The sequence below is a fragment of the Coccidioides immitis genome, assembly GCF_000149335.2.
Source record: "Coccidioides immitis RS genomic scaffold supercont3.4, whole genome shotgun sequence".
Lineage (NCBI taxonomy): Eukaryota > Fungi > Ascomycota > Eurotiomycetes > Onygenales > Onygenaceae > Coccidioides > Coccidioides immitis.
In genome coordinates this window covers 1739969-1753536 of record NW_004504311.1, presented here as the reverse complement: position 1 = coordinate 1753536, position 13568 = coordinate 1739969, and the positions used below count along the sequence as shown (strand labels likewise).

Here is a 13568-nt window from a genome sequence, read left to right as displayed (position 1 = left end):
CACACATGAGGCTAGCTTTCACCAATCGTCAAACGTAAGCTTTTTCCCCTGAAGCTGCTGCGCCATTGGCATCAAAAAAGTATGGATATGCTTCCTACATCGGCTATGGCCCAGGGTGGAACAAGCTTTCATCCATCCATCTTGAAGACCGATCACAGGATGTAACTGCAGCAGGTAACCTTTGTCCCACAATGGCACTCATATTCATGGTGTCCAGTGTCTCTTTTCCAGGAGCCTGTAGTTAAGCCCCCTGAACAAGGAACTTGTGTAGGACAAAGCTGTAGCCAAGGGGACGCAAAGCCGTGCCTAGGCCGAAGACAGCTGCGATAGGCGTGTCCCGATGCCGGCAGCCTGCGCGTCAGCTTGCTGGACCTTCGCAGCCGATCTCCACTCGTTCACGCAGCGGAATCGAGCGCTGGCTGGCGTGGTGGGCGGGCGGGCTATTAATAGCAGCGCTTCTCTCCACCACCGGCTTGGGCAGGCCAAACGGATCACGGGAGCAGGGATGGCTGAGTCAGCATTGGGCTGGAACTCACTCCACCTTCAGACTCGCTGGGAAAATATCGTCGTCGTCGTCGTCCTGACCATCACAGTCCCCTCTCCTGCAGCCCTTTTTCGTCTTCTTGCTCCCTCTTCCCTCTCTCTCTCTCCCCTCCCCTCCCCCCACTCGCCCACCCTGTTGTTCTTTTCTCACCTTTCCCTTCGGCTGCCTCCCAGATTTCGCACCCTTCGCTCCTCGGTGGTGCTTACGCCTTGCCGTGTTTGACACACTGCATCGCTTCTCCAATCGTTACCCTCGATCCGCGAGAAAAAGAATCTGATCAGCCCTGTTACAGACTACCACTCCTCCCCTCCATCTTACTTATATTCTGTGATCTAATCATCTTCAACCTGCTTATATCAAATCAATACTGCCACTGGACTGGCCACTCTCTAATCACTTCTGTCCAATAAGAGCCTGTTCGTTCTCATCCCACTGGGTATTGGACACCCCGAGGTTAAACCAACAATCGCTCCGGTGTGATAGTAGCGGAGATTCGCCGTCCCGCTCCCGAACGGTTCATAATCACGCAAACTCAGCGGTGCTGCAGGAGCTTTGCATTTTAATTACGCCGTCGCCTTACCCACCAATCACCCACTTTTGATTCCTCGTCTCTGGGCCCTTGTTATCGCTTCTTACAATGGCGAGCCATATTATCGGTAACAGGAACAGTACTCCCGAGGCCTCCAAATCCTCCCTTCGACCTCCGTCCTCCCGCACCCTCGGTGGTTCTCATCAGCTCCGTGCTTCTGCCGATATGTCAGGGTTTTCCTCTCCTCTCGCGCCACGGAATATTCGTCCATCGTCCGAGGTCTATTTTAATCAGCAAGTTCAGGGGCAAAATAACGCTGAAGATGCCTTGGACAGGGCCGCACAGCAATGGATTGCAGACATTGATCAGTACGAGACAACTCTCGAGGAGATGGCTGCGGCTACCCTGGATCAGGATTTCAAAGACGAGCTGAGCGCCATCGAACAGTGGTTTCGTGTTTTGAGTGAAGCCGAAAGGACCGCTGCCCTCTACGCTTTGCTGCAGCAGACCACTCAGGTGCAGATTCGTTTCTTCATCCAAGTTCTGCAGCAGATGTCGCAAAGCCACCCGATGTCCAGTGTCTTATCGCCGGCCAATTTTGGTGAAAAAGGTATGGATTGCAACCCAGAAAAAGATTCATCCCCCCTTGTATCCTGCCGTCTAACATGCCATATAGACCCCATGTCTAACCGTTTGAGTGATGCGATGGCTAAATTGAACGTGGAGCCGTCCCGTAATTCCTTGGGACGCCCACCACCGTCTCCCGGAAATAAGCGCAACTCTGGTCTCGATTCCTCCACTATAAATGCCATGTTCCCAGATGCCGCAGCTGTCATCGCAAAAAAGAAAGCCGAGTTCACCCAGCAGACCGGCAACCTTCCCGGGTCGAACCGGAACAGCGTAGTCTTCGGTGACCGGACGTCTCTGGTGACGCCAACCATATCTGCACCGGATTGCAAGGACACCTTGCCACAACCACCAGTCTCACCGTGGGCTCAGCGTGCTCCCGAACCTCAAGCCCCAATCGCACGTCCCAAGTCATCGAGCGAACAGCAGCCAATGGGCCAATTCTCCCAGCCTCTTTCGTCGTTGCGTTCGCCGCTTCCTATGAACCCTGGTACTTCTGCTAATATCCAGAGCACCACCATCACAGCGCCTGAGATTACGCAAGACCCTCCCCTTCTCTCCCCATATAATTTAGGAAATGCCAGCTGGGCTTCGATGAGCAATACTCCGCTAGTCCCGTCCTTTAATCAACAGGGTGCTCAGTCGCAAGCCGATATGGTTGCTAATGCCACCGCTATGAAGCTAGCTGCCTTATCCACGGTTAACAACAGGATTGCTTTAGATGACGCTCGCAAGTACCGACGCGCTCGGTCCAACGACGGCCAGAAGAATGCTGGGCAAGGGCCACTTTCGCCTGGGCTTCCGAATACCAGTATTCCTGGAACTAACGTGATCATGGTCAATGATGCAGGCCAAGTTCTCAATCCACAGCAAATAGCAGCCCTACAAGCGCAGCAGCAGGCAGCCGCAATGGCTGGTCGCCGCTCCCGACCGAATTCTCCCGGCTTAGCGATGCAGGGAGGTTCGATGGGACATATGAACTTTACTTCTCCACAAAACAATGGGTTCTTGGCTGCTTACGACACGAATGCCCTCTTGGGTAACGGCTTCGGTGGACTCGGTATGGGCCTTGCTGGCGCTGGTAGTCACGAAGGATATCTTTCAGACCATTCCGAGATAAACCGTGGTCGCTCCCCACGGGGTCGACGGGGTAGTTCCAAACCACCGGAAGATCCCACTGATACGAAACTTCTTCAAGACATCCCCGCCTGGCTTCGATCTTTGCGTCTACATAAATACACCGATAATCTCAAAGATCTGAAGTGGACGGAATTAATTGAACTTGATGATAAAGCCTTGGAAGCTCGGGGAGTGAACGCTCTCGGCGCCAGAAATAAGATGCTGAAGGTTAGTTATATCACTCGTGCCGTGATTGTGCAATGCTAATAGTTTTGAAGGTGTTTGAGCAAGTGAAGGAGGCAAAAGCAGCAGGGAAACTTGCTTCTATTATCTAAGTGAGATAATGAGAGATCAAGAATCTCAATGTAGTAAATCACAGAAGGGAAAGCCAATTGCGCCTCTTGTTTCTCATTACAATGAGAGCATCACTGGTCCTGGTTGACGACATTTCATCCAGTTGGGACGAATCTCTTAAACCGAAGTGAAGAAGCCATATATGAAACATGTACGGAGTACTCCCATATTCATATCCACCTCTTGGGGAGCAGTTTGGAAAATCTCTGGCACATTATCATTATCCATGGATACTCAGGGACAAAACACATTTCAGGGTTGGAAATGGGTTTATGAGCGCTCTTCTTTCCAATGGCTGAGTGGTTGCTGAAAGCAAATGCCTAAAAAGAATGTTTTTTGCTGTCCATCTTCACTTTACTATTGTAATTTTTGTTCTCATTTTGTTCTTACTTTTCTTCCATTTTTTTTTTTTTTTCTTTTTTCTTCATTTTTCTGTTTCAAGTTGCTTCTTTTCCAGTCTGTACTTAGTAATAATGCATTTGGAAAATATTCCTTGAGATTCAACTTGCTTTTGTATGTACTCTGTCTTGTTTTGATAGCCCGCCAATTACCCGGTGATAGCAAGTGGGCATAGAGGAGGGCATTCTACTACAATCAAACTGTACTGTGTGAATGTTCTCAATATTAGCCGTCTACAGTTGATTTGCAGCTGAGAGGTACGGAGTATTGGTTAGCCAAACCTCCTAAGCAACCCCAGAGATCATGGTCATAGCGCTAAGATATTTAGCGCCAATTTTATTGCAACTGGCATCCCATTCCAACTGCTCCTCACTCTCCAAAGCGCCAGAGTGTATAAAATCCAACTTGGCAACGTCCTTGAACTCCTTGGGAATCTCGAGTTTTTCGGTTCATTGCTATAATCCAACCGAGTCTGTGAACAACCTACATTTCCCAAAACGAAGGTCCAGTGAACGACGAAAGCGAGCCGATTCAAACTACATACCTTTTTGATATCCATCATGCCACCAACGAACCAAGAGCTCTCCCTCCTTATAAACCCTCTCGTCCCAGAATCAGTCGCACATAACACCCGCGTATGTACCAGCTCGCCCTAGCCCGCCTGCTCCTCTCAGCCCTCCCCTTTGTTTATCCCAAGAATCATCAACCCAATGGACTGACCTACTGATAAAACACACCAGACGCTTTCGAACATCCATTCCATCACTTCCTTCCTACTCGGCCTAGCCGCTGGCATCCTCGGCCTCCAGTCCTCCGGCGGGTTTATATTCTATCTTCTCGGCACACTATTCGTCTCGTTTCTCTTCCATGCGTTGCTGATCGGGTTCGACGGTAAGCGAACGAGTGGTGGGTTCGGTGTTGGTGCGTATTTCCCCGGGAGCGGAGAGATTGTTGGTCAGGGGAAAGGATTGAGGAGACGAGGGGCGTGGAGAGATGTTTGGCTCAGTGGCGGCGTGTCTGGGGAAGCGTTGAGCGGATTCGTGCTAGGATGGGCGGGGGTTGGGGGTGTGTTAAGATGATGCTATACAGTGGTCTGGGGCTGATGAGGACATTGTATGTACTATATATTGGGCTTATTTTGTGTGTGAGGCTTCTTTTCTTTTTTTCACCTGCGTTGGTTGTATAGCTAATGAAGCCATTTTGCCCAAATACCAGCCTGGTCATATCTCTGGAAAAGGAGGCTGAAGTCAAGCATGAACGACTTGGAGTTGGTACACCAGCTACATGCACAATGGGGCTTGTCAGCTAGGTTTGTGGGTCGTGAATACGCTGCGAGCTTCATGAAGATGGAAATCTAGAAAAGGTTCAAATGCATGCAGATTTTGGAATTAATAGCTCCAGCATGCTATTACCATCCGAAAAAACCACAAGTGACATGATTCCTGTTGCAATTCAACACAGCAAACCTCTTTACAGAATAGGATTACAATAATAACTGGACAGATGTATCTATTATTTGTTGTGTGCTACCCTTAAATTAAACCCCCTCTTGCTCCATGTAAGAATCCCTTGGCTTATTTTCATACCTCCGTGCACGTAGAAAAGCCTTCTCCTCAAGTAGCGCTTGAGCCTGTCTCTCCTTATCAGCCTTCGATAGTGGAGTGCTAACATACTTATTCTCCTCGACACTTCCCTATTATTCAAATTCGTATCAGCTGACTTGGTCCTTATTCTCCAAACAAAACAGGCAAAATGATAGCTAGAAAGACTCACAGTGATCAAGGCCAAGAGATACGGCTTATCAATAACTTCGCTGCTAACGATTCCATCGTCGTGAGTTCCCTCTCGCTTCGCCTTCTCCATGGCCTCCTTCGCCTTGTTGGATTTTATCCATACGTTCCCAAGGAAGATGATCGCCACGAGACTGATAGCCATTATCGGGGTGATAGAGATAAACGCCCACATCACTGCATCCTTTCCAGTGTTGCGCACATAGCTTTGCATAGGTTCCGGGAGATCGCTAATAAAGTCCAGACTCTGAGTTACATGTGTATCGACGTGCCCATCCAGACCAGAATTCATGGAGCGAAAGACCGGGGCCATTTTGTTGTTGAACACACTGCCCATAATTGCCAGGGCAAGAGTCCCGCCGAAGGGCATAGAGAATCGCATGATGGACATGGCGGGTGCGATTTTGTCTGGCCAGATACCTGCCGCGTGAAGCGTGCAAGGCATGAAGCGCATTCCCGTTCCGGCGCCTGCGACGGCCATCATTCCATTGACAAGTGATACTTGGCGCCTTGTAATAGCCCATGTAATAAGCCCGATGCCGACGCTCTCTGTGACTGTACCCACACTGAGCGGATAGAAGGTGTGTGCCGGCCACACATTGCAGGCAAACATGGCAAAGTAAACACCAGCTATAGAAAATTTAAGTCTCAAGCATAACAAAAACAGAGTAAACTTTTAAGGGAATTACCTCCTATCCCAGGAATGTAGAACAGCAGCTGAAGCCCAGATCTCTCGGGTGAGTAGGCCTCGACAAGCGTAAAGTAGATCCCAACGAAGTAAAAGGCAGAGAACATTGCTATAGAGCTTCGGTCAGCGTGGTGAGCAGAACAAGAGAAAAAAGATCGACCAACCTGCGCCGGTAGCAAATTCAATGATGGCTAAGACCACCATGTCTCGCTTTCGGAATAGCTCGGAGGGTATCATCACTGTCTGCGATGGAAAACATCTTGCAAGAATCCTTCCGGGCCCAAGAAGATATTCATAGATAAAGAACAGTACGAAGAGAATTGATCCAATAATTAATGGAGCCAGGACAGCGGGGGAGGTCCAGGGGTAAGTTGCTCCTCCCCAGGAAGTACCGATGATAATAAGACTGACACTGCAAATGAATAACAAGGTACCACCGATGTCCACGGTACCAAGGCCTTCTAAGAATGATGACCGCCGTGACCCTTTGGTGAAGTACGTGCCGCCTACCAGTTCCTTGCGCAAAACCACGAAGATGGCAATATGAGCGACAAAGGCCACCTAGGGATGAAACAAAATTAGAATTAACTGCTATGAGGAACCAAGCTGCAGCGCGTCTTACCGGAATACTTAACACGAAACAATATCTCCAATTAGACTATCATCATATGTTAGCATGGAACTCATAGAGTTTACCGCAGTCATCCAAACCTGTGTCAAATACCTATGAGAAGTCAGCAAATCTCTCTGGGCAATAAAAAGGGGTTGGAACTAGACTCACCCTCCAATGACTGGCCCAACACCGTATGAAATTCCCGCCACAAACTGAAAAATAGTACTGTTTTTCGCATTATCTGCGAGGCTGACCTTATCGGACAAAATTATCTGGATCAAATTCATGATTCCAGCCGAGCTTGTCCCCTGTAAGGCGCGCCCAAGGAGGAGCATTGGCCATGTCTGCGCCGCAGCACACAATACGCTTCCAATTAGCATGAGAAACATGGCCAGTTGAAGGACAAAGTGCCGTCCAAAGACATCTGCAAGCTGGCCAAATGCGGGAATGAAAGCGGTCGAGGTTAAACTGAATGAGGTGACAATCCAATTCAGTTCGTCCAGTTTATCTGCAAAATGCATAAATCGTAGTAGTTAGCAAAGGACCGGTGCGGTCAGCTCCAGAAGAAGCAAGATCGGGGCATTACGCACTGAAATGGGATGCTATAAATGGCAGGGCAGCGGCCACAATCGTCAAGTCAACGGATGCGAGAAAGTATGGTAGCAAAAGGCCAAATATCAACTTCCATCTATAAACCCGTTTAACGTGTTTCTCTTTTTTGCACTCGGAGCAGGGACCGTCGTTATTGTGTGTTTCTTCCGGCTTGGGCACAATGGGGCCGTCCGATCCTTCCATCAGGGCATCGTTCTCCTGTATCGCCTCTTCGGATGGTCTTGAATCCGCCTGCAAATTCTGAAGGCGCAGTTGGTGGGAACATGTCTCCTGGCTGTTTTGTTTTGGAGCTTTTCGCGCCTTTATCTTTTTATAAGCATAAAACATTTGAGAGCGTAGTTATATCTCAAGCCCGAAGGCTTGCAAGGGAGAGGGTATCGTAAAAAAAGTAAACAACTAGATATCGGATCCGAATATCCTCGGAAGGCATAACAAAAAGGACCAATTTCGTACTCTGTACATTGAAAAATTGCGATTGTGATCATCTCATGTCCCGGTCGCGACAGCAAAAGCTGCAGTATATATACCGAGACAACACCGCTGCGACGCTAAACCACTGCGGACGGCGAATGGGTCTTCTCCATGAAATGACCATTCTGGGTCAGCGTTGCGAATACGGGGATGGGTTCCGCTTTGACAGATCACGACGAAAGTACTCCGTAGTGGTGGCTATGAAACCACAAGATCCCCCGTCACCAGCCTCTAAGCCTTTCCCGCATTCGGGCCGATTTGCGTCTCGTATCTCGAATCAACCCTGGCCAATGAAGATGCTCGACGTGCCACCGTCCCGGCACGTCGCGCCGTTGATTTTTTTTTTTCAGCCCTGTGGAGCCATCCTGGGTTGCCTATGTACACCTCCAAAGGAAAAGTGGCCAGTTAATTAACGATCGACGAGTATTGATCTGGAAGAGTATTAAGAACGGTGCAACATCCTGAGTCGAGTACTCCCTAAATTTGATTGCGCACAGTGAACTCCTTTGGCCATGAAGTTATGGGGAGAAAGAATCAGGACCAGGGATATTCACTCACTATGTTATTGTAAAGACTCCACAAAGCATGTCGCCTAACCGCTTACGGCAATTCATCGTATCGACCCCCCAGAAACGAATTCTCCCAGGACATCGCGGTCTACAACATTTTTTTGATATTCCTGCTCCTATCCTCAATTGCAAACACCGGATTTAACCACCGCAACACTGTGCCTTCTTAAAATATAAGTCCTTATGTCTCAACTTTTACAAAGCACATTGTGCCAGTATCACTAAAGGACCTGTTACAAAATCAACAAGACAGCTGGACAAACGTCTCCGTAAGTTGAAGGAGAGTACAAGTCTGCTCACCATCTCTGCCTGTTGCCGGCCCCGTAAGGGATGATGGGTTCCTTCATCCGTGGTCATCAATCCGCTTAGTAACACTTGAGAATTTTGCATCAGTCAGAATGCATACTATGATGAAGGGAGAGCTTTCGCCCATGGACAGGCCATCTTGGACACTGCTTTCAATGCTTGGAACTCCGGACCACACGTTCCTTCTTAGTGGTACATGAAGCCACCCGAGAAAAGGCACGTCGGCAATCCGTTTACCAGGCCCCAAAACTTGCACACAGTTATACGGCTACTATCCAGTTGCCAATAGGATGGGGTTTGCCTTGAGAGCCATTGCTCCTCTATATTCAGGGTGGTTAAAGGATTTTGTTGTCCTCGAGGCGCTTGAAGGGTAGCATGCATGAAAGCACGAGATCCTTTAGTCGAGCGTCGAAGACAGACAGCGTAAACTAATCACCACGCATCAAATAACTATTCCGTCTTCCTTTTCAAGAATCGTATCATCGCCTCAGACCCAAGTCTCACCAGACGGACCTAGGTGGTATATGACTCGTTGATAGGTGTATAAAACTCATGGTGTGGCATAGTCGGTTTGCCAGTTGGCATAGCATTCAAGCTATGATTGTCCGCCGACCCACACCCCGTGGAGCTCACACCAGTCAACCAGGTGGTCGAACAAAGCCACATCGCCTCGAATGTTGGCCCGAAGGTCGTTGAATCTGCCTTGCCGCCGTCTCATCCCTCTTCTCATGCCATCCTGCAAAACACAACTCTGCCGACCTCGCTGACCACCGAGTGCGAAAAAATGGCCGTTTCGGGTTAGTCTGCTGCCTGTCCAAAATTAAGGTTTGGAGCCAAGATACTCAAAGCCTCACGCTTATCTATTTTTGGAATAGCGCTGGAGTGTGGCTGGTGCTTGTTCAGCCGTGGGCGTTCGAGCCGGGAAGGCAAAGCGAAAGGACCAGGCATCCCTGAGCAACACCGCCAGCAGAAGAAGAATGTGAAACTTCGCATTAATCATAGTGCTGCAGATCAATGAAACATCTTCTAAAAACGCTATCTACATGTGCTGAGAAGCATAAAGGGTTGAGACAAACACGACACTTCCGACAGTGAACGGATGTCTAAACAGTACATTGTAGCAAGTTTATAGCTCTAACATGGCATTTTATGCTCCAAACGAAAACGATGAATGCTTCAGCAAAAAAGGACTCAGGAGGATGCATTGAGTCAATGAGCCCAAAAATTCATTTTACACCCTGGTGTCTCACCAAGACTTAAATCTATAATGACAGGAAAAGAAAGGAAACAAGGGGAAAGAAAGGTTCCCACCCAGCGCTAGTTAAGTCTTTTTATAGACCGTCATGACTGCAAGAAAAAAAGAAAAGAACCAAAACAAAAGCACAAGACATCATTATGTCATAGAAGCAGCATTGGCAATAGCGCTTTGCAGAGCGCTCGTCAGGTCAGCATGGAAGAGTGGTCTGTTCACCCCATTTACAACTGTCATCCTGTGCTTCGCGTACTCCGTGGCCGTGACCAGTTCCTTCTCGATCACAGACACAGAGCTGCTATTCTTAGCGCCAATGACGCCTCCAGCTCGTTGAATGGTAGAAGTGGCGCTATCCGTGGCTGGTGATTCGATATCATGTTTCGAAGACACTGCGTGGCCGTTCTCGCGCTCATTATCCAGGAACTCGGCGTGTGCGGCTGCGGAGGCGTTGCCTTCCAGGTTGGCAACGCTGAAGATGGGCTTCCATCTCGTAGCACCTGAATTGGCGGTGGGAGTATGGAAGCCAAATCCAGCGGAAGCGAGGGCTCGCTTCGTCCATCGATTGTTGAGGTGTGCGAAGTGCCAGTGGACGGGCTGAGGCGATGCGTAGAGGTCGAGCTGGTTGCGGACATCGATGAGGTTCTGAACCGATGTTACGTCAACGTTGTTGACTGTGGAGAAATCGAGGATCACAGCCTTGAGAGTTGGTAGATGGGAACGATCCTCCTCAGACTGGCCTCTGCGAGGGCCGGGCATGTTCCATGGTCTGTCACCGGGCCGGCTGTAGCTATTCGGATTTGTTCGTCTCGTATTCTTGTAAATCGTAGAGACAAGGTGGTCAAGGTAGTGGTTAACGCTGGGATAGTTGAATCCTTCAGAGAACCGATAAATGAAGACGCCGGGGTATGGCTGCCCCACTTCAATCTCGGGGTTCGAGCCATCCGCATGGCTGATGGGAAGGAAGATATTTCTAAATGCAGAGCTCCTGGGACCCGTCTCAGCGCCCCATCCATTGTATTTCCCATCACTATCTGCCAGATGGTCTCCGACAACGGTATGAACCTTCACTCTGCCAAGGAACTGACCCTGAGCCTTGACGAGACGGAAGAGAAGGATTGCGAGGGACATGCAGACCGTCGTGTAGATTCCGTTCTCAATGTTTGTAAACACCATGACGAAAACACCGGCAAAGAAAACCACGACCTCAAGAGGAGAAACCCTCCAGAACTGATACACTGTGTTGGGTGGGGTGATCAGATCACCAACAGCGTGGATAATCACCGCAGATAGAGACGAATTCGGGATATAGAAAAAGACTGGTGGAAGGGCATAGATGGCGAGCAGGACGACCATAGCTGTGATAACGCCTCCAAATGGTGTACGCACACCGGCCTTAGACTGGATTGCAGTTCTGGAAAAGGATCCAGTTGCGGGATAGCCACCGAGGAACGGTCCAAGAAGGTTTGTGACACCAATGCCAATGAGCTCCTGGGATGGATCGATCGTATAGTTATTAATTCTTCCGAAAGATTTGGAGATGGCAATATGCTCGATCAGTAGAACAATTACACCGGCGGGGATATCTCCGGAAAAAGCTGAAAGCAATCCTGGGTTAAGATCGGGTACTGCAGCATGTTGGAATCCTGCAAACACAAGTCAATAAACGCTAAATCGAGGCTCTATGGATGTCAATAGTTACCTCTAGGAACGGTTCCCAATATTCTAAACCGCGGGTTATCGCGTCGGTGAATATTAACACCCGCGCTAACTCCAGTATAGAAGAGAATAACAATCACAGTGCGAAGGGTCGCGAGAAAGAACCATAGCTTAGCGCGAGACGGATATTTTCGAGCACAATACGTGCAGCCAGAGCGAACGGCGTAGAGAATAAACAAAGCTGATAGGCCCATGGCAGCGTCGATCTTTGTGTCACCGAGATGTTTCAAAGTGTTTATGATGAGCTTATACGTCGAATCTCTGGTGTTGAAGGTGGTAATTCCCAGCATAGATGGAACCTGACCAGAGGAAATGCTTAACGCAGATCCAGTCATGAAGGCGGAGATTGCGGTCAACGGAATGAAATCGACCAGCCACCCGCATCGAATGAGGCCAACGAAGGTCACAACCGCCCCGCAAATGACTCCAAATGCAGACGCGATAACATGGGGTTCGAATTCCGGGTGTTCCATACGGACTCTGACTATAATATGACCAACGAGCGTGGACACGACTGCGACAGGCTGATATCACGTTAGCAACATGCGTCTCAAAGAGGGTTAAGGAGCATACCCCAATAGTGATATCCTTAGAAGTGGCAAAGAACCAGTAAACCAAGACACCCATAAACGAAGAATATAGACCAAATTCGACAGGCAATTCTGCAAGCTTTGCGTAAGCCATGCCCTGCGGAACGACAACAGCTCCGACCGTGACACCTGTCAGATAATTCTTGTTTTAGCGACTTTGTCCGTGAGCCATTCTAAGATCGGGACAAGAGATGGAAGCCCTACCAGCAACAAGGTCACCGAGAAACCATTGGACGTTGTATCTGGTGAGCCAACGGAGGAAAGGGAAGATATTGACAATGAACATGAGAACCTGTCGACCGGAGGGGACGCATTCCGCCAGCCAATCAATAGAGCTAGGCTCATGTTCGACAAAGGTGTCACCGCTACCCGTGGAGAATGTGGACTCCCCGCGAGTGACGGGGTCGGCATCTGGCTTCTCGAGTTTGATACCGAGGACCTTTGCTAGCCCGTGGCCCACCTTTTGGGCATTTGTAGAAGGCTGGGAAGCCATGGCTATGGTGGCTCCCAAAGCGCGATTGGGGGGAATAACGGGAAGAACGAAGACAAAAAAGAGCTTGTCAGAAATCCGCAGCTTTTTTAAGGAGATCTTATATCTCGATGATATACAGCTGCCGGGCTTCCGACCGAATGATCAATTGCTGGGACAAGGAACACGGGACACCTTGCTATGGTGTATTGTATGCAGATGTTGTCTCTCCTCGCACAGCATACGATCAATGGGGACCAACAGATAATACCCAGCCCCAGGCCAGGTGAATCAGGAAGGGCCCAAGCTCAGTCTTCCGCGGATGATTTGTTTTTATCTAGTCCCCATCATCGGCGTGATCATGCGCAGACTGTCACAAATGCCAAGGATGAAAGAAGGGGGGGAAGGAAAAATAAGAAAAATAAAAAGAGAAAACGGAGGAGGCGAAGGGGGAGGGAATCGAGCAGGTATTTGAGAGGAACGGCCGGGCAAACAGCGAGAGTCAAGTGGTTGTCGGTGCGAGTCAAGATCAATATATAGGTTGTGAGCAAGATTCCATTCGAAACCCAAGAGAAACACGAAAAAGAAATTAGCTCTGAGACGGATGGATGAAGAAAACACGACCGACGAAACGTCGATCCTGAATAATAACCACCTGTTGAAGGGTCTGGGAAATAGCAGGGTTTGCTGGGAGAGCTATGGAGACCTGCTGAAGATCACGCAATCGCCCACGCGCGGAGGGACCGGGCCCCAGAGGCTTCCAGGCAGGGGACCCGTCAAAGAACCCAAGGATAGCTGAGTTTAAATTCGTGCCAGGGAAATCGAAACCGACACGTTAATAACCTAGTGAATCACCAACGCTGGCCGAGAAACGTGGGCCGGGGTACCTCGTGCAAGCATGTCTCGATCGCCAGCCTGTC

At 49.3% G+C, this 13568-nt stretch overlaps 4 protein-coding genes across 4 annotated transcripts; 2 read left to right on the top strand and 2 right to left on the bottom strand.

The window, feature by feature from the left end:
• The first annotated feature begins 598 nt into the window (after positions 1 to 598).
• CIMG_04895 (protein vts1) lies at positions 599 to 3665 on the top strand. The gene is made up of 3 exons (XM_001245453.2): positions 599 to 1683; positions 1750 to 3047; positions 3098 to 3665. Exons 1-3 carry the CDS (start codon positions 1182 to 1184, stop codon positions 3152 to 3154), a joined length of 1857 nt encoding a protein of 618 aa, XP_001245454.1. The 5' UTR covers positions 599 to 1181; the 3' UTR covers positions 3155 to 3665.
• A 319-nt stretch (positions 3666 to 3984) lies between these two features.
• Positions 3985 to 4780, top strand: CIMG_04894 (uncharacterized protein). The gene is made up of 2 exons (XM_001245452.2): positions 3985 to 4207; positions 4313 to 4780. The coding sequence occupies exons 1-2, from the start codon at positions 4133 to 4135 to the stop codon at positions 4649 to 4651; spliced, it is 414 nt and encodes a 137-aa protein (XP_001245453.2). The 5' UTR covers positions 3985 to 4132; the 3' UTR covers positions 4652 to 4780.
• Positions 4781 to 5109: 329 nt separating this feature from the next.
• On the bottom strand, positions 5110 to 7708 carry CIMG_04893 (MFS multidrug transporter; the record flags this gene model as incomplete). The annotated part of the gene is made up of 8 exons (XM_001245451.2): positions 7254 to 7708; positions 6832 to 7171; positions 6762 to 6774; positions 6673 to 6708; positions 6215 to 6611; positions 6052 to 6159; positions 5346 to 5992; positions 5110 to 5265 (listed from the first exon to the last, which is right to left on the bottom strand). Exons 1-8 carry the CDS (start codon positions 7600 to 7602, stop codon positions 5110 to 5112), a joined length of 2046 nt encoding a protein of 681 aa, XP_001245452.1. The 5' UTR covers positions 7603 to 7708.
• Positions 7709 to 9704: 1996 nt separating this feature from the next.
• Positions 9705 to 13056, bottom strand: CIMG_04891 (sulfate permease). Its single transcript, XM_001245449.2, has 4 exons — positions 12384 to 13056; positions 12163 to 12308; positions 11573 to 12113; positions 9705 to 11516 (listed from the first exon to the last, which is right to left on the bottom strand). Exons 1-4 carry the CDS (start codon positions 12670 to 12672, stop codon positions 10015 to 10017), a joined length of 2478 nt encoding a protein of 825 aa, XP_001245450.1. The 5' UTR covers positions 12673 to 13056; the 3' UTR covers positions 9705 to 10014.
• Positions 13057 to 13568: the final 512 nt, after the last annotated feature.